Source organism: Perognathus longimembris, chromosome 7 (genome assembly GCF_023159225.1).
Source record: "Perognathus longimembris pacificus isolate PPM17 chromosome 7, ASM2315922v1, whole genome shotgun sequence".
NCBI lineage: Eukaryota > Metazoa > Chordata > Mammalia > Rodentia > Heteromyidae > Perognathus > Perognathus longimembris.
Window position 1 is genome coordinate 81,712,595 of NC_063167.1, and position 25,399 is coordinate 81,737,993.

The following is a 25,399-nucleotide window of genomic DNA, read 5'->3' on the forward strand; positions in this document are numbered from 1 at the left end:
ACTTTGAGCTCCACACAACTCTGTTCCAAGCACTCTGCTGGCTGCTTAGAGACAAGTCTCTCACAGGAACCTTTCTTTGCCCGGGCTGGCTTCGAACCGCAGATTCAGATCAGTGAGTCTTATAAGGAGCCACTTTACTCCAATTAGAAGCAACAAGGTGGTCCACACAGAAGTAGTTTTTAAGCATGCTCTCTTACCTGGAACTTATTAAGGGTCAGTATTAGATCTCGACAAACTTGTAGGAATCAACTGTGCTTCTCTGTGGGCCTGCTGGAAATGGTTACAAAAAACCTACAAAGAAGCTGGAATGGCAATTAAACATTTTGGTAGCCATAATTCTCCTTTTCTCACTTTGCAATAATTATTTAGGACAATTTTACTTCCAAATTTCTTATCTAGAAATGTATTCTTGATTTCCAAAGCCTTTTTAACACTAACACAACACTTTAGCTTTTACCTGCATTGGAAAAACTGAAGCTCACAGGCATTCTGAAACCAGGTGCCGCCCTTTGCCTATGGGCTGCTTGTTTCAAAAGAGCTTTTTTTTTTTTTTCTTCAGTCCCAGTTACTGCATGGCATTGGCATGAAGACCTTTGAATTTTTCCTTAATGCAAGAATTACAATTAGAAATATTTATCCATTCAGCTTTCCAATATATTAGTGAGAAACATTGGCCCATTTTGCCATTTCTTCCTACATACATAGAGTTAATGAGAGTTTACTTCTATCCCCATTAGTTTAATATATATATATATATATTCTTTTAAATCCAAATTTCTGACACTTAGCTCTGATTTTTTTTAAAATTTTAATTAAAGAACCCTGAGAAATCCTGTAAAGCATTTGGTAATGCCCAAACTTGATGACCCTTTGACTTTAAACTTAAACTTAGTTTAAACTTAGTTTTGCATCATACTGCAGTCTTGAACATGTTCACATTCACACATGCACACACACATACATTTTCAAAAGATCTTAAAGCATGCAGAATAAGCATCGGCCATACATTTTAAGACAAAAACCTTTAACAAATGATTTTAGCATTCTTCAGCCTCATTTTCCAGGGCTTGATAGTTTTAGTAAAACATTTTAGCACACCAAATAATTTTCTGCCTAAGAAGGCTGGGTGGGGGTCCCCCTAGAGTTCTTTTTTGCGGATACTCTCACTGATTGACTGATTGTGGGCTGTCACCTGTACATCTTTCCAGTGAGCTAAAGTCAAGTCCAGGGAAGGGGAAGGAATGTTCCCCATCATCTGTTTGTCAGTCAGGCACAGAGCAAGAAAGAAACACACAAAAATAATCACAGGCACAAAGACCAGGCAGCACTTACAGACAGACTTAGGGAGCCGCGGCTTACAGGTTCGACTGTGTCTCTCCTGCCCCTGTGAGGGGGAAGACCACACAGTCTTACTGTGTCTCTCCTGCCCCTGTAAGGGGGCAGACCACACAGTCTCACTGTGTCTCTCTTGCCCCTGTGAGGGGGCAGACCACACAGTCTTGAGGCTCTCTCTCTCCCGTTCCTGTGTAGGAGCGGACCAGACAACCCCAAATATAGAGTGGACTGGACGGGCGCCCGTTAGAAGGGCCTCCCAGTCCAGTCCTTCAGGTTCAGGGTGGTAGTGGGAAGCCTGAGCCCCCTGTGGAGGGCTTGAGGTGACCCCCATGTCCTCCAGGACTGCCCATACGAACGTGTCCACTCCGACTGGTCCTTCACTACCTACAGGTTCAGATTCAGGCAGCTGGCCAAAACAGAAAACAAAACTACAAATCACACAGACACAGACACACAGAATGAACAGCGCTATTTTCTTACCTTCGGAGTCTGGGGTCTCGGGGGTCGGGGTCTCTGGGGCTATCCCAGACGAGCCCCCAAATGTTGTGCCAAGTCGTGAGACCACCACCAAGAAGACCACTGAGACTCAAACATTCCGAAATGCAAAAGCAAGGCAAGGCTTTATTTAAGCGAGCTGCAACTCAGGCCTCGTCCTACCCACCAACACAGCAGAGGTTAGGAGGGAGCCCCGAGCTGTGATTACACAGGACTTATAAAGGCAAAGAACAAGGTTACAACAATCAGGTGTTCAAGCAAGCAAGATTAGGACACAGGTACAAATCTGATTGGCTCAGGGTTTGATTCTAAAATGGGGTTCACGTGGTAAAATGGGGTTCACGTGGTAAAATGGGGCCTGACTTCAAAGTCTGGCACTTCACTCACCTTCCATCCCTAGCTCTGGACTTGGCCTCTGCTAAATCCCTCCGGCATCATGGAATCAACTTGGAAACTAGAATGAATGATGTTTTGTGTTCCTTCTCATTCTTCTTGATTTAGAATTCTTCAACAATTTGTCTGTGTGGGGGCAGTGATTGAACAGCATTATCTACACATTTGGCATTTTAGTTTTTTTGTTATAACCTTTTTGTTTGATTCCTTATTAATATGCTGGGGATCAAACCCAGGATCTTGTGAATGCTAAGCATGTGCTCTGCCACTGAGCTACGTTCCAAGTCCTGTATGTATATTTTACTAAAAGCGGCTTTACATTAGTTTTGAAATCAAAGAATTTTCAAATGCAACAATCTAATGACATTGGATTTAAAATTACCTAGCAGAGAAATTTTCTATTGTCTTTTGTCTCATACTTAATTTGAAATTAATTTTAGTTTTACTGTGTGTGTATGTGTGTGTGCGCGCGCGCGCACGCACGAGAGACAGAGAGACAGAGAGACAGAGAGACAGAGACAGAGATAGAGACAGGGACATGGACAGAGAAATATCCTGGGGCTTGAATTCAGGGCCAGGGCACTGTCCCTGAGCTTTCTTACTGAAGACCATTGCTTTATCACTTGACTAGCAGCTCCACTTCGGGTGATTTGAGTGGTTAATTGTTTGTTTTTTTTTTGGCCAGTCCTGGGCCTTGGACTCAGGGCCTGAGCACCTTCCCTGGCTTCTTCCTGCTCAAAGCTAGCACTCTGCTACCTGAGTCACAGCGCCCCTTCTGGCCGTTTTCCATATATGTGGTGCTGGGGAATTGAACCGAGAGCCTCATGTGTAGGAGGCAAGCACTCTTGCCACTAGGCCATATTCCCAGCCCCTTGAGTGGTTAATTGCATATAAGAGTCTCACAGACTTTTCTGTCCCAGCTGGCTTCAAACTGTGATCCTCAGATCTCACCTTCCTGAGTAGCTAGGATTACAGGCATGAGCCACCAATGCCCAACCAGCCTGTGAATCTTATAATTGTACACTTACATAGGTGAATTACCTAACTGGAAGAAAATTATGTCTACACTTCCTGGTTCTAATCTTTCCCCTTAAGGCCGTATTAAGGGATCCTAGCATCTCTTGTATAGGACAACTCTTTAAAACTACAAAGCAGCTCTTTGGACAAAAAATTTTTTGTTCTTCAACTTTTTCTTACATTGTTTGGCTTAATGTCTCCTGACCTTCCAGTCCAATTGCCTCACTACTTTATCTACTTGTAAAGTATGTTCCAGAATGGAATGCAGGCCAAAGACCTGGTATGACCAGTTCTGAGATTAGGAAAAAAAGTCCAATGAAAGATTCAGATGAGAGCAAAAGCAATGAAAAACCTTTAAAAGAACTACATTAAAAAATCATTCATCTGCAAGATAAAAAGAAACACATTCTGTCTTGTTGGAAACGGGCAAGGGAATAAGAACGGAAGAGAGTCAAAAGCCAGATAGCTCAGCATGATTTACATATCCTATTCTTTTAAAATGACCATTTCATCTTAGAATCTATCATCAGAACATGTAGAACATGTTTGTTCAGTTCATAGTGATGTTATCCTTCAAAAATTAATAGAAGCTGGGATCTGGTGGCTCATGCCTGTAATCCTAGCTACTCAGGAGGCTGAGACCTGAGAATCATCATTTGAAGCAAGTCCTGGGTGGGAAAGTCTGTGAAACATTTTTCTCCAATAAACTACCAAAAACACCAGAATTGGACCTGCAGCTCGAGTGGTAGACCACTAACCCTGAGCAGGGACAGTGCCCAGGCCCTGAGTTCAGGCCTCAGGACCAGTACAAAAAGTAATAATTTAAAAAATGCAATACTACATAGCAATTAGAAATGGTGAAATATTGGTATTCGCAGGGAAATGGTCAGAACTTGAACAAATAATGTTGAGCGAGACAAGCCTAAAACACAGAAAACAAAGGGGCATGATCTCCTTGATATACGACCATTAAGGTGAGGGGAGGGGGGCACAGTAGAGACCAGGTCTGCAAAACCAAAAACTTCTTGTCAAATGGTATTTCCCACAGGTTTGGGTCAGTGACCCTACATTATGTAACTAAAACCAAACAACTACTCAACATATAAAGGCCAAAAATCGACCTTTCAGTGGATCACGATAGCTCAAAAGCTATGTATGTATGTTCATATAAGACAAGGATAAGCAAACTCTATTGTTGACGTTATATTTAAAGTCCTAGGTGAATTTTCTTTGGCGTAGGCCACATATATGTTTTTGGTACACTGTGTAATGTATATATATGTCTACCTGATTAGGGAAGGGAAAGAAAAACAGGGTGTAAGATATCACAGGAAATGTACACACTGCCCTATTATGTAACTGTACCCCTTTTGCACAACACCTTGTCAAAAATTTGTTTAATAAATTTAAAAAATTCACAGAATTCAGGCATCTACAGCAGTTTTCAAACTGTTAAATGCTGTTTCAAAGTTAAGACATTTCCTATACTTTTTTTTTTTTTTGTCAGTCATGAGGCTTGAACTCAGGGCCTGGGCCCTAACACTGAGTTTTTTCGCTCAAGGATAGTGTTCTATCACTTTAAGCTTCAGCGCCAGTTTTGATTTTCTAGTGGCTAATTGGAGATAAGACTCTCATGGACTTTCCTGTCTGGGCTGGCTTTGAACTGAGATCCTCAGATCTCAGCCTCCTGAGTAGCCAGAATTAACAGGGGTGAGCTACTGGTACCTGGCTACACTTCTCTACTAAATCCATTCATGTGACATATTTTCTTTTATTTAAAAAAAAATCTTTATTGAAAAGGTGTTGAACCAGGGGGGTTACAGTTACATAAGTAAGGTAATGAGTATATTTGTTTTTAAATATTGTTACCCCATCCCTCATTTTCTCCCACTGCAATATACTATTTTTTCCTCCAGTGAAGGAACATCTTAAAACTCTTGGTGCTTCCTTTATGTGTGATATAAAAGTCAATTCTTTACATTTATATTGAGTTGTGTGGTTAGAGAGAAGTTCCTTCCATTATCTTCCTCCACAAACTGTAAAAGCATGCCTTTATTATGAAACTACAACCACTAGGAACTTTGGCCTCACATTATTTGAGAGAACAATGTGTTTTATGATCTCATTAGAACTTTGGCAAGTGTACTGTCTGTTCACTATCTGGTTCACATTTTTTGCATGTTTTTTTTTTATGGTATTTAGAGTTTTGTTTGGCTGTACTGGGCTTTGAACTCATGGCCTCCAGCCTGCTAGGCATAGAGCCATGCCTCCAGTCCTAAACCATTTAGATTAATGCAGGGTGGGGTTTAGAGAGGTCCTATTATATTGATATTTATGTTCCTTTAATGTAACATTTAGAAGTATATTACTTTGCTGAGCATGGTGGCTCATGACTTTAATCCTAGCACCTTGGGGGTGGGGGTGGGGTTGAGTTTGGGAGATTGTGGCTCAAGGCTGGCACAAATGAGCTTCTGGAGAAACCACCCAGGGCGTCTGTAGCCCCATTTTCGTGTGTAAGGGGCTGCCCACTAATTACATACCTCCTCAGGATCTCCAGCATTAAAGTTCTTCAAACTATATGAAAGCCTCAAGCTGACATGACTAGGGCTTCCTGGAGAGGAAGGGAAACTGTTTTGTGGACAAGGGGCTCTTTCCCTTCTCCCCCCACCCACCGCAGGCGGGCCTCAATGTCTGCTGTCACCCTCCTTCAAGACCAGAGAAATAGAAAAGAGTTGGGCATTTACCCATTTGACCTCACAGTGAACGTGATGGAACCCCTCCCCCCTAGAACAAAGCACAAGTTATACCAGAGTTTAGTTTGTAGAGAGAAGAAAAAAAATCAGCATTCCTTCTGAACTAGGGGGTAGTGTTTCTTCTTAAAAAAATATTATAAAGATCCAGCCTCCCCGCTCTTAGTGGTGGCATTGAGGTTGGTTGAATGGTTGGCTCCAAGTAAGGTGGGGTATGGAGATCAAAGTTTTGTCGCCCCTCCCTTCCCGTGTGTGTGTGTGCGCGCGTGCGTGTGCGCGCACGCACGCCGGCGCAAGCAAGAGTTTAGAACGGGTGACAGAATTGAGGATGTGAAAGGCAGAGAAGAAAAACTCCGGGGGGGGGGGGAGCGGGCAGAGACTTAGAGGGTTCGCAAAATGAAGCGTTGAAAAGTGGGGCAAAGGAGGTGATGGGGAGAGGGGTGTCCGTGCATTCTTGCGTCTCGGGGTCACGAGAGCTGCCCCCAGCGACTCTTCCCTCCGCGCCCACCGCTGTTTCATTCATAAGTTTGTCCCGGAGGCCCCGCCCCTCTCCCCCCCCCCCCGCCCTTTTCCTGCATTGCGATTGGTGAACGACAACAAAGCCTTAGCAACGGGCTCCTAGTGACCCTTGGGGCGCCTTGTTACCACCCGGTGTGTGGGGGGGGGCGGGGGGGACCCCGGGGCGGGCCACGGGAAAGGAGCGGGGCTGTCCCTTTAAGGGATGGCCTCGGAGCCTTGAAAGTGGAGGGGACCGAGGGGGGGCGGGGAGGCGGGCCTGGGGGCGGACCCGAGGGGGAGGAGGAAGGAGAGGAGGAGCCGGTGCTGGTCGGAGGTGGCAAGGAAGGAGGCGCCCCGGCCGCGGCTGCCAGCCCGCGGGCACCGTCGCAGGAGTAGTAGCCACGGGCGCGATCGCGGGTAGCCTCGCCGTCCTCCTCCTCCTCCGGGTCCTCCATGGTCGCTCTCGGAGCCGGGGAAGGACTTTGTGGGGCCGTGAGAGCGGGTGTGCGTTCCCGGGCAGCCGCCGCGGGGTTCCCGGCCGGGCGCGCGGAGGAGCGGAGCGGGCTCGGGTCCCCGCGGAATGTCCCCGGGGCGCGGGGCGCGCTGAGCCGCCGCCGCCTTATTCTCCACGAGGGCTCCGCGTTCGGGATCACCGCCAGCTCCCGGGGCTCCGGGCCCAGCGGCCAAGCCCCCCCGGGGCTAGCGGCCAAGCCCCCCGGGGCGGGTGACCTCAGCCGGCCGCCACCCAGCCCTGCTCCGTGCGGATGTCGCTTAAGATGGCAGCGGAGACGGGGGAGCTCCTCGGGGCTTGCGAGTTCATGAAAGGTGAGGGGCCGCCTCCTCGGCGTCCTGCCACCTCTCCACGCCCCCGAACCTCAATTCTTCATTTGTCCCGTCCTTTTGTCCTCCCCCACCCCGTGTCCCGCAGCCGCCGCGCGCCCCGGGTCCCCCGCGCCCAGCTCCCCTCCCTGAGGACCCCCGGCTTCCGGCTTCTCTTTCTTGCGTTCCTCGTTCTTTTCTGCAGCTTCTCAATTATTGGGACCTCGCCGGCTTCTGCCCGGGCTCCGGGAACTTAATCGCAGGGGTGGGGGATCCTGCTGAGGTTCACCCTCCCCCGCCCCGCCCTACTATGGCTAGCTTAGATTTTCGGGACACCCCCTACCACACCCCCCTTCCTCTCCGGCCTCTGCTCCTCCATCTCCCTTCATCCTCTTGAAGTCCCTGCAGCTGTCTGGGAAGAGGCTCTCTTGGCTCTCTTCTTCCGCACGCATCCTAGTTCGGAAGTAAACTTTCCATCCCCAGTTTTGGGGGGTCACCCCGCAGCATGGAAGACGACGACCCTGTATTCCTCCGCAGCACGGGAGACAAGGACCTTGAGCCCCCCACTCAGCCTCTCGGTCTGGCTCTCCTCCTAACTTGTGCCGGGGACGGGGTTAGGGGGTCTCTGTAGCTGGGGTTTGGGGGAGGGGGTGGTGGCAGGAGAGATCAGGTTTCTACTGGACTCCAAAGTGTTGGGGCGGGAGTGTCTTTCAATTATGAGTAGCAGTTGTTACAATTTGTTCTTCTGGGTATTATTACCAGCCTCCATCTCACGTCCCTAACTCATGCTTTCTTGTCCTTTTAATTTGTCTTTCAGATCGATTATATTTTGCTACTTTAAGGAATAGACCAAAAAGCACAGCAAATACCCATTATTTCTCCATCGATGAGGAGCTGGTCTATGAAAAGTAAGTCTCTTTCTCTTTCTCTGTAGCTAGTTGACTCTTTGATGAGAGAACACTGATGGTCCCATTATGTCGTTTAAATGTACTGTTCTGAGCTAAGTGCAGGTAGCGCTACCGATTTTTTTTTTTTTTAAAGTCTTAGGTGTTTGAGGAGAGGGGCTGGAGAAAATCAACTTCGTGTGAAGCCGTCCTTCCAGTCTTCCCACAAATACTAAGTGTGGACTGCTCACACTCCCTAGAGTGCGACCGGGCTCTCAGTCTCTATCATTGCCTGTTGCTGTAATTGGCCGGTGAATCAGTCGCTGGTATTTATGGAGCACACAGAGTACAGGGGCAGTATGTGGACTACAGGTGCTTAAGCTCTGCATTTCACAAGGCTACTGTCATAGCTCAGAATTTCTTTTTCTTTTTTTTATTGGTGCAGAAGGATTATTTTATTTTATTTTTTTAAAGTTTTTATTATAAAACTGATGTACAGAGAGGTTACAGTTTCATACATTAGGCATTGGATACATTTCTTGTACTGTTTGTTACCTTGTCCCTCATACCCCCCTCCCTCCTCCCCCTTTCCCCCAGGATTATTATTATTTTTTTTTGAAGAAAGCAAGACATGAGCTGCAGAGAGCCATCTTCAAATCCAGTGTATGAGGATATTTGTATGATTAAATTTTAAGTGTCCCTTTGTATTGAGTATTTTAGGAGTAGTTATTTACTTTCTTTGGTTACTTTACCTCTGTGGGATTAGGATTTAAGAGTGCAACATAACTATAGGAACTTCTGTGAAAGACAAGTGACCTAGGGGAAAAAAAAGATACTTTAATACTTAAAGGATCTTTTTTAATAGTAAAAAATTAATTGGCGTGACCTATGTAACTTGTGGCAGGGAGAGGAGGGAGAAACTGGGGGAAAGTAAAGGAATGGATGTCATTAAAAAAAAGAAATGTATTCATTATCTGACCTATGAAATGGTAGCCCCTCTGTATAGCACCTAAATAACAATATTATTTAAAAAAATAATTGGCAGTGCATCTCCAGTCTCTAAAAACAAGCTAGTAAGGACCAAGGAGGCTCAGTCATCTTTTATTAAAAGAGCTGGTATTTCAGAGGATCCTCTTACACTCATAATTTAGATGTTTAATTTCTTCTTTTTAATTGGCTGTGCAGTTGAATGAGCATAGTTAAATGAACCATAATAAGCTTCTAGGACTTGACCTGTTAAGGCTGTTGGCTGTTCTATGGAAGGATTTATGGGTACCACCAGGCCTTTGGAAGAGTGAGTGCTGTGCTTTTATTTGAGGGAAGACAATCTTGAATTGTCACTTAATCATTGGAAACTGATGTCTTCAGGCCATTGCTCTATGTGGTGCTGGGGGCTGGGTGCTTCTTGAATGGCTGAGACTGGGAATGAAAGAGCCTTTTGCTGTAGCTTCTGAATGCCCAGAGTTGCTTAGCTGAGGTCCAAATCCCTGGTGTCAGCTTACAGCTCTGCTTCTAGACAGGATTGTACCAGCCATTTCCCTCATCCCAGCACCCAGTACCTGGGTGATGTCATTGTAGCCAGCAGTGTTTATTGAGTGGTCACTTTGTTGTTGGGAATGTATCTTGTTGAGCTTGTCTACCTGCCCTCCCTCCCTTCCTCTCCCCCTTCCTTTCTTCCTTCCTTCTTTCCTTCCTTCCTTCCTTCCTTCCTTCCTTCCTTCCTTCCTTCCTTCCTTCCTCCCTTCCTTCCTTCCTTCCTTCCTCCCTTCCTCCCTCCCTCCCTCCCTTCCTCCCTCCATTCCTCCTTTTCTCCCTCCCCTCCATCCCCTCCCTTCCCTTCCTTCCCTTCCTTCCATATTCTGTAATGATTAAGGTGCTAGGGGTTACTAATATGCCACTAAACAAGTTCTGCTTAATGAGGTCCAAGTCACTTCTCTTGGGATTGCTAGATGTAGCAGAAAATTCTATTTAGCCAACTAAACACATGTGCAATTCCTTTTTTTTTTTTCTTTTTTCTTTTGGCTGTTTTATTTTATGTTGGTACTGGGGCTTGAACTCAGGGCCTCACACTTGATTACCTTGCTTGCTCACTGCTGGTGCTGTACCACTTGAGCCTCACCTCTATCCTGTCCTTCCTCTCTTCCTCTCTATCTAACTGGTTAATTGAAGATAGATTCCTGGAATCTTTTCTGGGCTGGCTGTGAATTGCAATCCTCCGATCTCAGTCTCCTGAGTAGCTAGGATTACAAGTGTGATTTTTTGATTCTAACATTGATATGTGAGGAAAATTTTATGTGATTACATTTTATTTATTTATTTACTTGAGCCACAGCACCACTTCAGGCTTTTGTGTAGTTTATTGGAGATATGAGTGTCACAGACTTTTCTGCCCAGGCTGGCTTGGAACCATGATCCTTAGCTCTCAGCCTCTTGAGTAACTAGAATTACAGGCATGAGCCCCTGGTGCCTGGCTCTTGCTTGGGTTTTTTGCTCAAGGTCAGTACTCTACCATTTGAGCCATAGCTCCACTGTGTGATGTGTGTGTGTGTGTGTGTGTGTGTGTGTATGTGTGTGTGCACACATGCTAGTCCTGGGCTTGAACTCATAGCCTGGGCGTTGTCCCTGAGTTTTTATGGTCAAAGATAGTGTTCTACCACTTGAGTCACAGCTCTACTTCTGGCTTTTTGGTGGTTAATTGAAGATAAGATTCTCATAGACTTTCCTGCATAGGCTGGCTTCAACCCATGATCCTTAGATCTAAGCCTCCTTAATAGTTATGATTATGAGTGTGAACCACCAGCAAAGGGTTCCACTGTGTGATTTTAATCCTGTAGTTAGGATAGGGCCAGCTACAATTTATTTTATTTTATTTCTAAATGTAGAGAGATCAGACTGGCCTGTGACTCACTGTGCAATCTTGGCTGTCCTTGAAGCTCTTCTACCTTCTGTTCTATCTCCCAAATGTTGGGACTATAGGCATGCACTCATATTCATCAACTACATATCTTTGTATTTATCCCACTGTGTTTCTGGTGTCTGGGAAAGAAAAACTTGCTAATGTGGTCATCTGGTTCACTTTGTGAATTTGGATGTCATTTCAAATGATGAGACTCATACTGAACAGAGCTTGTACTTCTCTGATTTGAACTTGTCCCACTATGCCACAGTGGTGGCTGTGGTTCTGATGCTACTCTACCCCATGTTTTGTTTCTCTGGCATTATATTGCTACGTGGTGCAGAGAATTAAATGAGGATGGCTTGAGGCAATAGGGAGTGTAACAGGATTGCAGAGGGAGGTACTGGGAAGAGGAATGTCCTAAGGGACCTGACCCTTTGCTGACGGGAGGGAGAGGTTACATAAGGCTGGAGGGGCTCTGAAAAGGCTCGTGGAAGAGTTGAGGATGGCTTGTGGGAGGGACCGGATTTCCTCAAGCCGAGATGGGAGTGAGAGCAGAAAGGCTCAGGTTGTGTGTTCAGGGAACAGTTTGTCTCCTTCGTGCCTAAACAGGTCACATGGGGCAGAGGTGGAATATGAACCGGAGAGGTTGGCTGGGGACAGAGTGAATGTCAGGATATGGAGCTTGTGGTTTCCTTGCCATGATGTTGTGAGAGTTGTGGGGTAGGTATGGCGTGACTGGATTTGTGCTAATTGCAAATCCTGGCAAGCACTCGCTGTCCATTTCAGTGTGTGCCAGTTGCTGTCCTCCAAGTTCAGCCACCATTCATTCATGCTCACAGCAATTCTCTGAAGCCAGAGCTATTGCCTCCCTCCTGTGCAATGATGATCGCACATAACTTGCCCAGGGTCACAGAAATAAGTAGCAGAGCTGCAATGTGAAATTAAGCCATTGATTTCAGAGGATAAATACCCTCTCAAAAATTAATACCATAGCTGGTGGCTCACCTGTAATCCTGGCTACTTAGGAGGCTGAGATCTGAAGATCATCGTGTAAAGCCAGCTAAGGCAGGAAAATCTTCAGATTTATCTTAAATTACCAGCAAAAAGTCAGAAGTGGAGCTGTGGTTCAAATGGTAGAACAAAAAAGCTAAAGGATAGCGCCCAGGTTCTGAGTTCAAGCCCCACCATCAACACACACACATACACACAAAATTAATAGGATTGGGCTGGGGATATGGCCTAGTGGCAAGAGTGCATGCCTCTTATACATGAGGCCCTGGGTTCAATTCCCCAGCACCACATATACAGAAAATGGCCAGAAGTGGGGCTGTGGCTCAAGTGGCAGAGTGCTAGCCTTGAGCAAAAAGAAGCCAGGGACAGTGCTCAGGCCCCGAGTCCAAGCCCCAGGACTGGCCAAAAAAAAAAAAAAAAAATTAATAGGATAGAGTTATTTAAGACAGGTAAGATAGGAGGTAAGGGCTCACTTGGAAAAAGTTCTGGGGTGCTTAAGGGGAAGAAAAAGTACCTGGATTAGGGTGATAGCAGTGACAACGAAAAAGGATTAGGCTGGTGGATTGGTTGGATGCTCAGGGAAAATTCAAAGCCATCCTTACTTAGGACAACCCAGTACAGGGGAGGCTGCTTCCTTGCCCCATAAACTGAAACCAGGAAGTTCAGGGGAAATTGGAGCATCCCAGCTTGGTTAGATTGAATTTAAGGACTTTAAGGGATATTTGCATCACTACTGAATATCACAAAAGTTTAGTACTGTCCCAAGGAAGTGGTAAGAATGGTGTCTTGGGAGCAAAGATAACCATGTGGTGTTTCTCAGGTAGGGCAGGGATGGGAGGAGTGAAGGAAGAAGGTAGGCCTAGGCAGAAATAGGTGGCAAAAAAAAAAAAAATCAGTATAGTTCTGGGCATGAGGGGAGAAAACAGAGGCAGTAGAAGCCATGTTTAGTTCCTCCTTGGAAGGGGAGCATGAGAGAGACTGGAGGTTCTAGAAGCATCTGGTGGCAATCTGGCTTCTGTTTGTGAAGGATGTCTTGTGTGGAAAAAGGACCTTACTGTCACCCATAAGAAAAGGAGTGTGTTTCTATTCATGATTGCATCAGGCCTCTGACCACCCTGTGACTAATTTTTTGCTGAATGTTCCAATGCAGTGTTGTCTTTCTGGCTTAAACAATCACCTTAGAAACTATAGAAATTATGAAGTGGCCTGTTAGCTATGAGGCGACATTTATTCTGGGCCCAGCTGTGTTTTGCTCAGGTGTTTATTTAGTTATAAAAGGCTGATAGTGCTCCTTGATTGAAATGGCCACCTTCTGAGAAGCCAGAAGAAGAAATAGGACAAAATGGCTTCGTGAGGTGAGGTGAGGTGATTGGAGTGTTTTCTGCCTGAGTTTTCAAACAAGGCTTATCTCATTACTACAAAGGCCTTAGCAATTGTCAGGAAACGTGGATGATAAGAAATCAGTCTGTCCTTGGGTTGTGGTTTTACAGGTTGGGTATTAAAACAAGAGTATAGGTAACACTTTTGTGGTACTGCAATAGCACCGTTAAAAAGGAAGCTTTTCAAAAAAGAATTATCTGTATTTGATTAAGCTCCAAGAAGTCACAAGAGGTGAAATTTCTTTGAACACTTAAAATACTATTTATTGAAATGAATTCTAGAGAAATAAAAACATGTTTTTTTTTTCTTTTTGTTGTTATTGATGGTATTCGGTTTTGCTTTCCTTTTTCCTGGGGGGGGGGATAAGGAGGGGCATAGGGAGGGAGGGAGGAAGGGTCAACAAATGCAATCTTGCTATTCAATATTAACTATGAGGAAAATGACCTATGTAACTTGTGGGCAGGGATGGGAGGAGGAAACTGGGGGAAAGTAAAGGAAGGGATGACATTGTCCAAAAAACAAAAACAAAAACAAAAACAATGGTACTTGTTACCTTACTTAAGAAGTAGTAACCCCTCTGTATAACACCTTAATAATAAAATTATTTTTAAAACAGAAAGAAGTTTCCTGAAAGGCTAATTTGTTGGTATTGTTGTAGAGCTGGCACCATCTTGATTTGGGAAACATGGTAGGAAATGTTGGGGGGGAATAGAGCTGACTCCATCTTAATTAGGTTAACCTGACCCCAGAATTCTGCTTCTGTAAATGGCTTGCTTAACTTATGTGCTCTATCCCGTGTCAACTTCCTACATCTGTGCCATGCTTGCTTTGTTGCATGCTCTACCTCCTGCATCAACCTCTTACATCTGTGAACTTATTGCATGCTCTACCCGTGTCAAGCCCCTACATCTGTGCTACACTTTTACCTTTATAAACCCCAATTTGAGGACTGCTCCCGAGTCTGCGCTGTGTCCCTGGCCTGTCAGCCTGCTTTTCAGGGGGTTGTAGTTTCAGCTCCTGAGTCTGCTACATCCCTGGCTGGGCAGTTTGCTTTTTGCTTCCCCAGTAAACCCATGTGTTTGCTTGAGACTGTCTCGGAGTGGTGGACTCTTGGGGGGACGTGGAACCTCCCCCCACCCCCATAACAGTATTAGAATTGGAACCAATAAAATCCAAATATAGGCTGACTCTGTGTGTGTGTGTGTGTGTGTGTGTGTGTGTGTGTGTGTGTGCGCTTGAATTCAGGGCTCCCCCTGGGCTTTTGTGCTCAAGGCTAGGGTTCTACTACTTTGAGCCACACCACCGTTTTTGGCTTGTTGGCAGTTAATTGGAGTCTCATGGATTTTCCTGCCCAGAATGGTTTTGAACTGTGATCTTTAGATCTCAGCCTCCTGAGTAGTTAGTATTACAGGTGTGTAGTGCCCAGTTTGCAAGGTTTTTTTTTTTGCCAGTCCTGGAGCGTGGACTTCAGGGCCTGACCACTGTCCCTGGCTTCTTTTTGCTCAAGGCTAGCACTCTACCTCTTGAGCCACAGCACCACTTCCGGCTTTTTTCTATAAATGTGGAGCTGAGGAATTGAACCCAGGGCTTCATGTATATGAGGCGAACACTTTACCACTAGGCCATATTCCCAGCCCAGTTTGCAAGTTTTTTTTTTTTCTGTTTTTTTTCCAGTCATGGGCCTTGGACTCAGGGCTTCCTTTTGCTCAAGGCTAGCACTCTGCCACTTGAGCCACAGCGCCACTTCTGGCCGTTTTCTATGTATGTGGTGTTGGGGAATCGAACCCAGAGCTTCATGTATACAAGGCAAGCACTCTTGCCACTAGGCCATATTCCCAGCCCCCAGTTTGCAAGTTTTTAATAGCTTGATATGTGTTATCTGGCTCAAGAGATAGCAGAATGGAGAATATGAGTTGTACAGCGTTTGTGCATCTTGCCTGTGGTGGTCCTTGGGGTGGTCTGCTGACAGTGTGCAAAGGCAGTTTGCTGGAAAGGATGATGAATAGGCATTTTGCTTTCATTTGCTTTCTCTTCTTGGTTCTCTTCAGAAAAGGTTCTGAAATTGTGAGACAGAGTTTGTCACAGGATTCTCTGGGGATTGGGTTTTCAGTAGTTTCTAAAATGACTCCAAGACATTTCACTCTGTGTGTGTGTGTGTGCGCGCGCCTGTGTGTTTGCACGAGGGCATGGGCTCTGGCCTGGGCACTGTCTCTGAACTTCTGCTGCTCAAGGGTAGTGCTCTGCCACACAACTTTGCTTCCAGCCTTCTTGGTGATTAAATTGGAGATAAGAGTTCCACACACACTGGCTTTGGACCTGGAACCTCAGATCTGAGCCTCCTGAGTAGCTAGGATTACAGGTGTGAGCCACTGGCACCTGGTTTACCAAGTACCTCTAACATATTATGAATGTGCTTTCTTAGCCAGGTGTGATGGGGCTCTTCTGTAATCCCTGTATTGGAGAGGCTGAGGCAGGAGGAGTAGTTTAAGGCTAGCCTGGGTTATATAATGAGAACCTGTCTTAAGTGAACCAAACCAAATAAAAAAAGAACAGGCAGCTTCTACTGAGGACTAAATAGCTAATTAAAATATTTCAATGAAACAAGGGAAAACGAAGGAAGAGATGACATTGTCCAAAATAAATGTGCTCATTACCTGACTTATGAAATGGTAACCCCTCTGTACAACACCTTAATAAAAACAATAAAATATTTTAAAAAGATTTAAGTGAATCAATTTTTACTTAAATTTTATTCAAGCAGCCTGATATGAATGCATCCAGAAAGTTTTGGATAAATAATTTGTAGAGCAGTTAAAAATAAGTTTATCTCAGGGCTGGGAACATTGCCTAGTGGTAGAGTGCTTGCCTCCCATACATGAAGCCCTGGGTTCGATTCCCCAGTACCATATATATAGAAAAAGCCAGAAGTGGCACTGGGGCTCAAGTGGTAGAGTGCTAGTCTTGAGCAAAAAAGAAGCCATGGACAGTGCTCAGGCCCTGAGTCCAAGCCCTAGGACTGGCAAAAAAAACCCCAAAACAAACAAAAATAAATTTATCTCATCTCTTGCAAAGTTTGAGCACAGGGCATCTTTGAGTGGCATTACAGAAAACATTCCCTGGAAATATTAGGATGAGTATTTAGGTTAGGTGTAGAAGAGATGGGCAGTTTTATATTACTTAAGAAACACACACACACACACACACACACACACACACACACACACACGGTTTTACAGAGTCTTCGGCTCACCATAGGAGCTGTCAGCTCTCATTTTGAGTTGCTCTGATACAGGCAGTATATGACTTGTCATTGAACTCAAGGAAGTTTCTACCACTGGAATAATAATAGTGATGATGATGATGATGATGATGATGATGATAAACTCATAGCAGCAGGCCTTACTATTATTTGGATTATAAGGCTTTATACACATTATTGTTGCTATGCTGGGATTTGAACTCAGGGCTTCATGCTTATTCTCCATGGGCATTCTACCTCCACCTCCAGTTTAGCTTTTTTTTTTTATTTTTTTTTATTTTTTGCTGTTATTTTGGAGACAGAACCTCAAGGACTTAATCACCTCAAGTTCTGCTCAGGCTGACTTTGAACCTTGATTCTTAGATATCAGCCTCCTGAGTTGCTAGGATTAGAGGCTGAGCCATCATAGCCTGTTTTTGTTTTTAGACAAAGTCTTGCTGTGATGTCCAGGCTGGCTCATTGTGTGACCTAGGCTGGCCTTGGATTGGAGATCCATTTCCTCCTGAGTCAGCCTCCTGAGTGTTGGAATCACATGAGAGTGCCACCACGCTCATGATGTGTGTGTGTGTGTGTGTGTGTGTGTGTGTGTGTGTGTTTAAAGTCAATGATTCAATGATTTCTATGCAAATTTTACTAAAAAGCAGCTGGAGACATGGCTCCAGTGGTAGTGCACCTGTCTAGCAAATGTGAGAGTGACCTCAATACCATAGTGAGGGGAGGGAAGGAGGGAGGGAGGGGAGGAAAGAGGGAGGGAGAGAGAGAGAGAGAGAGAGAGAGAGAGAGAGAGAGAGAAAGAGAGAGAGAACACCTAGGAAAATGCTTAGCTTTTTTTTTTCCTTTTGTGTTGGTCCTGCAGCTTGAACTCAGGCCCTAGGCACTGTCCATAAGCTATAGATCCACGTCTGTCTTTTTTAGTAGTTTAGTTTATTGATGACAAGAATCTCTCAGAAACTTTCTTGCTCTGGCTGGCTTTGAACTGTGAACCTCAGATTTCAAACTTCTGAGTAGTATTATCAAGTGTGAGTCTTTGGTGCCTGGCTCTTTTTTTGTGTGTGTGTTGGGGCTCAAACTCAGAATCTCTTGCCCCCTTCTACTCCTAGACCTCCATCCCTACCCTCTCTGTCACCTAATTCTGTCATCCACTAGAGTCAGATTCTACGATTTATTTAAATACTTGTATAGTCCCCAAGTAGGCATTCACAATCCATAGTTGGTTCTCTAATTAATCTTCATGATAATAAATTGTAACTTTGTTTTTTTTTTTTCCATTTGCTCTAAGCCTGGTGGAAGCACAAACATGCTGGGGTTTTCTAACAGGGTTTTATCTTCATCAGGAAGCACAGGAGAGGGCTGCATATGGGCTCTGGGAGTGCCCAGTGGGGAGCTGACTCTGCCCATGTGTTTTCTTGGCCAGGTCACTGCAGGGCGGCCTGGTTATTTTGTTTGAAGTAGATTCCTAAAACATCAGATGTTCTCATTATAAGTTCATAAACACATTCCCAAGCCCAAAGTAAATGACTTTTCTTAGCTACAGCTCAAAACAACTTTATGCTTTAAAAAAAAGGGAAAAAATAAATGTCTCCACATATTTTTATGGGCCAGGCACAACATAACTTGAAACTTCTAAGTGGCTGAAAATTGCTGGAAAGGAAACTGAGGAGATGGATTTGAGTGTGCTAATGGTTTGATGATAAACAGGTAAATAATGAAATGCAGCCAGGCGCCTGTAGCTCATATCAATAATCCTAGCTGCTCAGGAGGCTGAGATGTGAGGATCATTGTTTGAGGGCAGCCCAGTCAGGAAAGTCTGTGATATTCTTATTTCCACTTAACTCGCAAAAAGCCAGGAGTGGAGCTGTGGCCCAAGGGAGTAAAATGTCAGCCATGAGCAAAAAGGCCAAGCAGGAGTACAAAGTCCTAAATTCAAACCCCAGTACTGGCACAATAAAGGAGAGGAGGAGGGGGAGGGGCAGGCTCTGAGGGAAGGGGAGGAAGAAGGCAGGTGACAAAAGCTTAGACCCTGAGTGTTTGAAGAAAGGAAGAGTAAGAAAGGAAGAGTCACCAATGCCCAAGGCTGTAAGACTTTATGGAGTGGTGTTTTAACTAACTTGGAAGGGAGTGGACAAAGCAATGTAGATGATTTATGATCTCCGCAAGGACCACTACTTCCAGTGTGCTCCTCATCCTGTCCCTTTTCTTAGCCAGGTCTTCAGTTTGGAGATGCTGCTGCTCGAGAAAGTCAAGTTGAATGTGTAGGCTCAGGAGTGCAGAAGGAAGAATCCAAAATAGTGGTTTAATTTGAGTTTAGTTTCCCTGATTGATACTCTGCAGCAAACAAGTTATTTACTTTTGTCTGGAAAGGTTGTATTTCAGTCGCTGCAGAGAGAGCTGAAAAATTCTATCTTGCTCTTTTGTCTCTTTCTCTTTTTGGTGGTACTAGGAATTGAACTCAGGACCTTACACAAGAAGGACCTTAAGCAAGAACTCTACTGCTAAGTTACAGCTCCAGCATGGAAAATTGCAGCTTGAAATTTTAAAGCATTAGACCTTTCTAAAATAAATCTTTGGGGGCTGGGAATATGGCCTAGTGGTAAAGTGCTCGCCTCGTATACATGAAGCCCTGGGTTCGATTCCTCAGCACCACATATATAGATAAAAGCCAGAAGTGGCGCTGTGGCTCAGTGGTAGAGTGCTAGCCTTGAGCAAAAAGAAGCCAGGGACAGTGCTCAGGCCCTGAGTCCATGCCCCAGGACTGGCAACAAAAACAAAACAAATAAACAAATAAAATGAATCTTTGTTCTTAAAGAAGTTGCTAATTAACTCTTACTTTTTTTTTCCTGTAATACTCTGACTCTTGTTATAAATACATTAACTGAGTAGATTCACTGTAACTCACCTGTAGTTTTGGGACTCCTAAGGACTAAACATACGCTGATGAGCCAGATTGTACCTGTCATCTTTTGGTAGATTTATTTATTTATTGATTGCCAGTCCTGGGCCTTGGACTCAGGGCCTGAGCACTGTCCCTGGCTTCTTTTTGCTCAAGGCTAGCACTCTACCACTTGAGCCAAAGCACCATTTCTGGCCGTTTTCTATATATGTGGTGCTGGGGAATGGAACCCAGGGCTTCATGAATACGAGGCAAGTACTCTTGCCACTAGGCCATATTCCCAGTCCCTTTTGGTAGTTTTAATTATTCATTTAGTGTATATTTAGCTAAGCACTTTGCCTTTTTTGAGGCAAGGTCTTTCTGTGTAGCCCAAATTTGGTCTCTTTCTATCTCAGCCTCTCTCTCTCTCTCTCTCTCTCTCTCTCTCTCTCTCTCTCTCTCTCTCTCTCTCTCTCTCCTTTGTCAGTCCTGGGGCTTGAACTCAGAGCCTGAGCACTGTCCCTGAGCTTCTTTTGCTCAAGGCTAGCACTCTACCACTTGAGCCACAGCGCCACTTCTGACTTTTTCTGTTTATGTGGTGCTGAGGAATTGAACCCAGGGCTTCATGCATGCTAGGCAAGCACTCTACAGCTTAGCCGCATTCCCAGCTCCCTGTCTCAGCCTCTTGTATGCTGGGATTATAGAAATGTGTGGCCAGGCCTGGCACTGAGTGGAGTATGGTGTTGGTGCTGCTGGCTGTCTTTGACATGGCTGTCAATTTGTTGGCTACCAGCAGTTGCTCCCACTCTGATCTGCAGATGAATCTAATTGTACTGTACACAAAAGAATAGAATATAATATTTTAAAAATTGTTTTTGTGGCTCCTGGGTCTTGAATTCAGAGCCTAGATTCTATCCTTGAGCTTTTTTGCTCAAGGCTGGCATTCTACCACTTGAGTCACAGTTCAACTTCTGGATTTTTGGTGATTAATTGGAGATAAGAGTCTCTGGGACTTTTTTACCTGGGCTGGCTTTGAACGGTCAACCTCTGATCTCAGCATCTTGAGTAGCTAGGATTACAGGTGTGAACCACCAGTGCCTGGCTCCAAATATCATGTTTTATTAAGATTGATTATAAAATAAGATTGGACTGAGTGATTTTGAGACTATCTTATAAAAATATCTAAAAGATATACTTGAGTTTTGTAGCAAGCTTTTTTGTTTGTTTCTTTTGAAATAGTCCAACTGTGTTTTTGGTTTACTCATACAAATTTACTCATATTCCAAATTGGTGAGATTCTTCATTGAGATCATTGTATAGCTGATTTCTTACTGTAGACATTTATTTTTTGAATTAGTCCTAGGGCTTGAACTCTGGGCCTGGCCATTGTCCATGAGCTTCTTCTGCTCAAGGCTAGTGTTCCACCATTTGAGCCACACCTCCACTTCCAGCTCATTTTCTTTTCTTTTTTTTTTTGTGGTTATTTGGAGATAAGAGGCTCATGATTTTCCTGCTCAGGCTGGTTTTGAACTTTGATCCTCAGACCTCAGCCTTCTGAGTACCTGGGATTACAGGTGTGAGCCATTGGCACCCGGTTTATGTATCAGCGAGTATGGAAAGACTGTGGCATTTGCACGAGTCCTGAAAGCCCCATGATGGGTTCTCAGCAGCAGCAGTGATCTGGAATATGAAGTATGAGGCACAGAAGAAGGCATAGGTCTGCACTAGGAAGCTGGGCATGGCATGGTGCATCTTCTGTTGCTAGCCCCTTTCACTAGTGCTAGAATTGGAGATTGGGCATTGGGCTTCATCCACAACACCCTCCAGCTCACTGCCAGCAATGCTACCACACCCCAAAGTAAAAGGCTTAAAGTGATTGGACTTGAGTACTGCTCTCAAAACTATAGGGGAAGAAGGAAGTTGGGATGGTAAATAGTTGGGGTGAGTCTTTTCTGGATTGTGGTTCTAGAGCATGGCTTCATCTGGCGTAAGCCAGTCATGAGGAAGCACTGGGGGAGGACTTCCAGCTGGCCCTGTCTTGCGACGCTCGGTCCTTCTACCTCTTCCCCTGTCCCTTGTGTTGATGTCCTCATTTTGTACCCAGAGCTATAAAGTGACACGTCTCCTTGCACCACAATCGTTTGCTTATTTGTCAGTCATCTAGGCCCCAGCTGTCAATGCCCAATATATTGGACCTGTACTGGGGCTTGAACTCAGGGCCTGGATGCTGTCCCTTATCTTTTTGCTCAAGGCTAGCGCTCTATGACTTTGAGCCACAGCTCTACTTCCATTTTTTTTTTTTTTTGGTGGTTCATTGGAGATAAGAATCTCACAGACCTGCCTTCCCAGGATGGCTTTGAAATACAATCTTCAGGTCTCAGCCTCCTGAGTAGCTAGGATTACAGATGTGAGCCATTGGCACTCAGCTTCCAGAGGAATTTTTTACTCACTGACTTTGTCTAAAGAAAGGAGTCACTTGATGCCTGAAGGCTCCTTGATAAGTTCTGGTCTGTTTGGTTTGAAAGTAATGAGGGGCAGGTCCCTTCATTTGCAGAAGTAGCAGCGGAAGCTCTGGTTAAGGGGGATTAAGTGGGAGGAGTTGTGCACCTTTGTGCTGTACTGTACCCAAGGACAGGCGCCAGAAGTGATCAGGAGCTTATCTCCTGTCACCATGCCACTCTGCTATTGAGGTTCCAGGAGTACAAGGCCGCTTTCTTGGCTGGAGATTTGTGGGTTCACTGCCTAGCTGTGCAGGAAGAACATTAACTTTCAGGACAGAGCTGGATTTTCTCCTTTTCCTGAGGCAGCATTCAGGAGGAGATTAACCGTGCTTGAACCCAGGCCCAACATTCTGTTAGGGCAGAACTTACCAGGTAAGGTGAGTCCTTGTGAAGCATTGGCACAGTGAAATGGGTTTCTAGTAGGGATCACTGGAGTCAAGATGTGCATGTGTGTGTTTGTGCGTGCGTGCGTGTGTGTGTGTGTGTGTGTGTGTGTGTGTGTGTACTGGGGCTTGTACTCAAGACCTTGTTCTTGCCCTTGGCTTTTTTCCCTCTAGACTAGCTTTCTATTGCTTCAACCACACCTCCACTTCTGTTTTGCTGGTTAGTTAGAGATAAGAGTCTCAGACTTTCCTGCCCAGGCTAGCTTCACCCTGCAATCCTCAGATCTCTGTCTCTTGAGTAGCTGGGGTTACAGGCATGAGTCACGGGTGCCTAGCCTTGGAGTCCTAGATCCCTGACACTGTAAAGGAAGATATGACTTGACAGCTCGGAGGCCTTGAGTGGCTGTCTCAGTTCAGTGGCTTTGGTGGATAGAGGAGGATGTGGCATCCCATCAAGGCTAAGACACCAGCCTAGGGACATGGGTTGATCAAGTGATGTACAGTTTAACATCAGTGTGTTTGGGAAGTGTGTAAGAGGTGCAGCTGCTCATCCCTAGGATGATGCTGTCTGTGTGCTTGTTATGAATGAGAGCTTGAACAAAACCTACAACTCCCCTCATCTTAGGTTAGTATTACTGAGCCACTTGCACCTTTTTAAAATGTGGTTATTAGCTGAGCACTGGTGGCTCATGCCTGTAATCCTAGCTACTCAGGAGGCTGAGATCTGAGAATCACAGTTCAAAGCCACCCCTGGCAGGAAAGTCTGTGAAACATCAGAAAGCCAGAAGGGGAGATGTGGCTCAAGTGGTAGAGCACTAGCCTGGAACACAAAAGCTCGGACAGGGAGTGGGATTGTGGCCTAGTGATATAGTGCTTGCCTAGCAAGCATGAAGCCCTAGGTTTGTTTCCTCAGTACCACATAAACAGAAAAAGACAGAAGTGGTGCTGTGGTCAAATGGTAGAGTGATAGCCTTGAGTAAAAAGAAGCTCAGGGACAGTGCTCAGGCCCTGAGTTCAAGCCTCAGGACTGGCAAAAAAAAAAAAAAAAAGCTCAGGGACAGAGACCAGACCCTGAGGCTTGGGACGCACACATGCAGACATACACACACACACACATACACATACACACAGATACACAATATGATTATTCTATCAGGCTATGATGGCTCATGTGCAAGATGTGGCTGAGGAGGTTGAGATCTGAGGGCTGGCTTTGAACCATAATCCTCAGATCTCAGCCTCCTGAGGAGCTAGGAGTGAGTTACAAGCACTTTTTGACTAATATGCAAGCTTTCAGGGTCTTACTTAGAATAGGTGATCATATCATTTAAATTTTATTTATTTATTTATTTTTGTGGCGGTACTGAGGTTTGAATTCAGGGCTAAGTACTAAAATCAAATCACTTGAGCCATTCTGCCAGCCCTCCTAGGTGGTCAGAAATTTTGTTGACTGAATGGCTCCTGCTTGGAATGTACTTTGCCATTCTACTGAGTTCTCATATGTAGAATGATCTGCAACAGGGCTTTCAACAGTGGCACCTTTGGGAATTGACTCTGAGTAGCTTGTTTGAAAAACTGAAGTAATGATAAATCATAAACCTTGTGGGTCTTGTGAGACAAGCTAGATGCACTGGGTATGACAAAGGCTTAGCTTCTGTTTTCCTCCATGTCTGTTCCCGGTGGGCTGTGAACGATCGCATGTGGTGGCCCCTAAGTGTCATTCTAGAGGTGGTAGCAAGCATAAATAGGAGGATCATGGTCCTCATGGGCCTGGGCAAAAAGAGAAACTCTAACTCAAAAACAACCAGAGCAAAAAGGGCTGGAAGCAGAAGTGGTGGGGGATCTGCCTTAGCAAGTGCAAACCCTAGTGCTAAAAATAACTTCCAGATGACCATCAATGATACTGAAAATCATACCTGTACTAAATACGATATTTTATTTATGTCTCAGTTTCTATGCAGATTTTGGACCTCTGAACTTGGCAATGGTGTACAAATACTGCTGTAAACTAAACAAGAAACTAAAAGTGAGTATGCCGTTGGCTCTTTCATTTTAGCCTTAGGATGTTCAAACCAAGAAATCTGCCCGTGGGATTGCTGCCACTACCTGTAGTCAGGTCATTTTGCAGTTTGGAAATCTATGCAAGGAGTTCACCTGTGTGAGGAGTTGAAACAGATCCTCCCGGCCGGCACCACAAAGGCTGGGTTAACCTCTTTCATTTTTCAGGATGAACGGTAATGTGAGCTGCGTGAAGTCACTACAGCCGTGATCTGAAGAAGAAAGCTCAGGTCCTTTCAGGTTGTTGTTAATGAGTGTCTATCAAATTCCCTCCCAGGATAATTTTTCCGAAACCCTCAGATCTACTGGTAGACAGTTTCCAGGTGATGAGGGACACATAATGGCTGGAGCTCTGGAACACAACCTGTCAGATCAGTCCTGAGTTTTCATCTCTGCGGAGTTCATTGCCAACAGAGATGGGGCATAGGACAGGTTGTAGTTAGACCTTCAGCATCAACCTGTAGTGCTTTTCTTTTTTTGTGCGGTTACTGGGTCTTGAACTCAGGGCTTTGCCTCTTACTTAGCTTTTTGGCTCAAGGCTGATACTCTGCCATTTGAGCCACAACTTCAATTCCAGTTTTTTTTTTTTTTTTTCTGGTTAATTGGTGATAAGAGTCTTCCAGAACTTTCAGCCCAACTAGCTTCTGCTTATGATCCTCTTTCCTCAGTCTCCTGAGTAGCTGGATTATAGGCATGAGCCACCAGTGTCCAGCTAACATGCTTTTGATATAAGCACAAAATTATAGCAGTTGGCATTTTATCCTTTCTATTAGGTGAAGTGCAGCTGTTGCTCACAATGTTGGGCATAAACTAATTGCTTAGCAATTGTTCTTTTATTTGTTTGATGT

The 25,399-nt window shown here is 44.9% G+C and overlaps 1 protein-coding gene across 4 annotated transcripts in view; it reads left to right on the forward strand.

The window, feature by feature from the left end:
• Positions 1–6,840: 6,840 nt before the first annotated feature.
• Cdc14a (cell division cycle 14A) overlaps positions 6,841–25,399 on the forward strand; it is a 166,842-nt gene continuing 148,283 nt past the window's right edge. For 2 of the 4 annotated variants that reach the window (XM_048352048.1, XM_048352045.1), the window contains exons 1-3: positions 7,730–7,885; positions 8,125–8,215; positions 24,444–24,519. In XM_048352048.1, coding sequence (XP_048208005.1) covers positions 7,813–7,885; positions 8,125–8,215; positions 24,444–24,519 — 240 coding nt within the window. In that variant the 5' untranslated portion in view covers positions 7,730–7,812. Of the gene's footprint in view, positions 7,314–7,729; positions 7,886–8,124; positions 8,216–24,443; positions 24,520–25,399 lie in introns of those variants that run through there. The other 2 variants (XM_048352046.1, XM_048352047.1) reach the window with 2 other exon arrangements.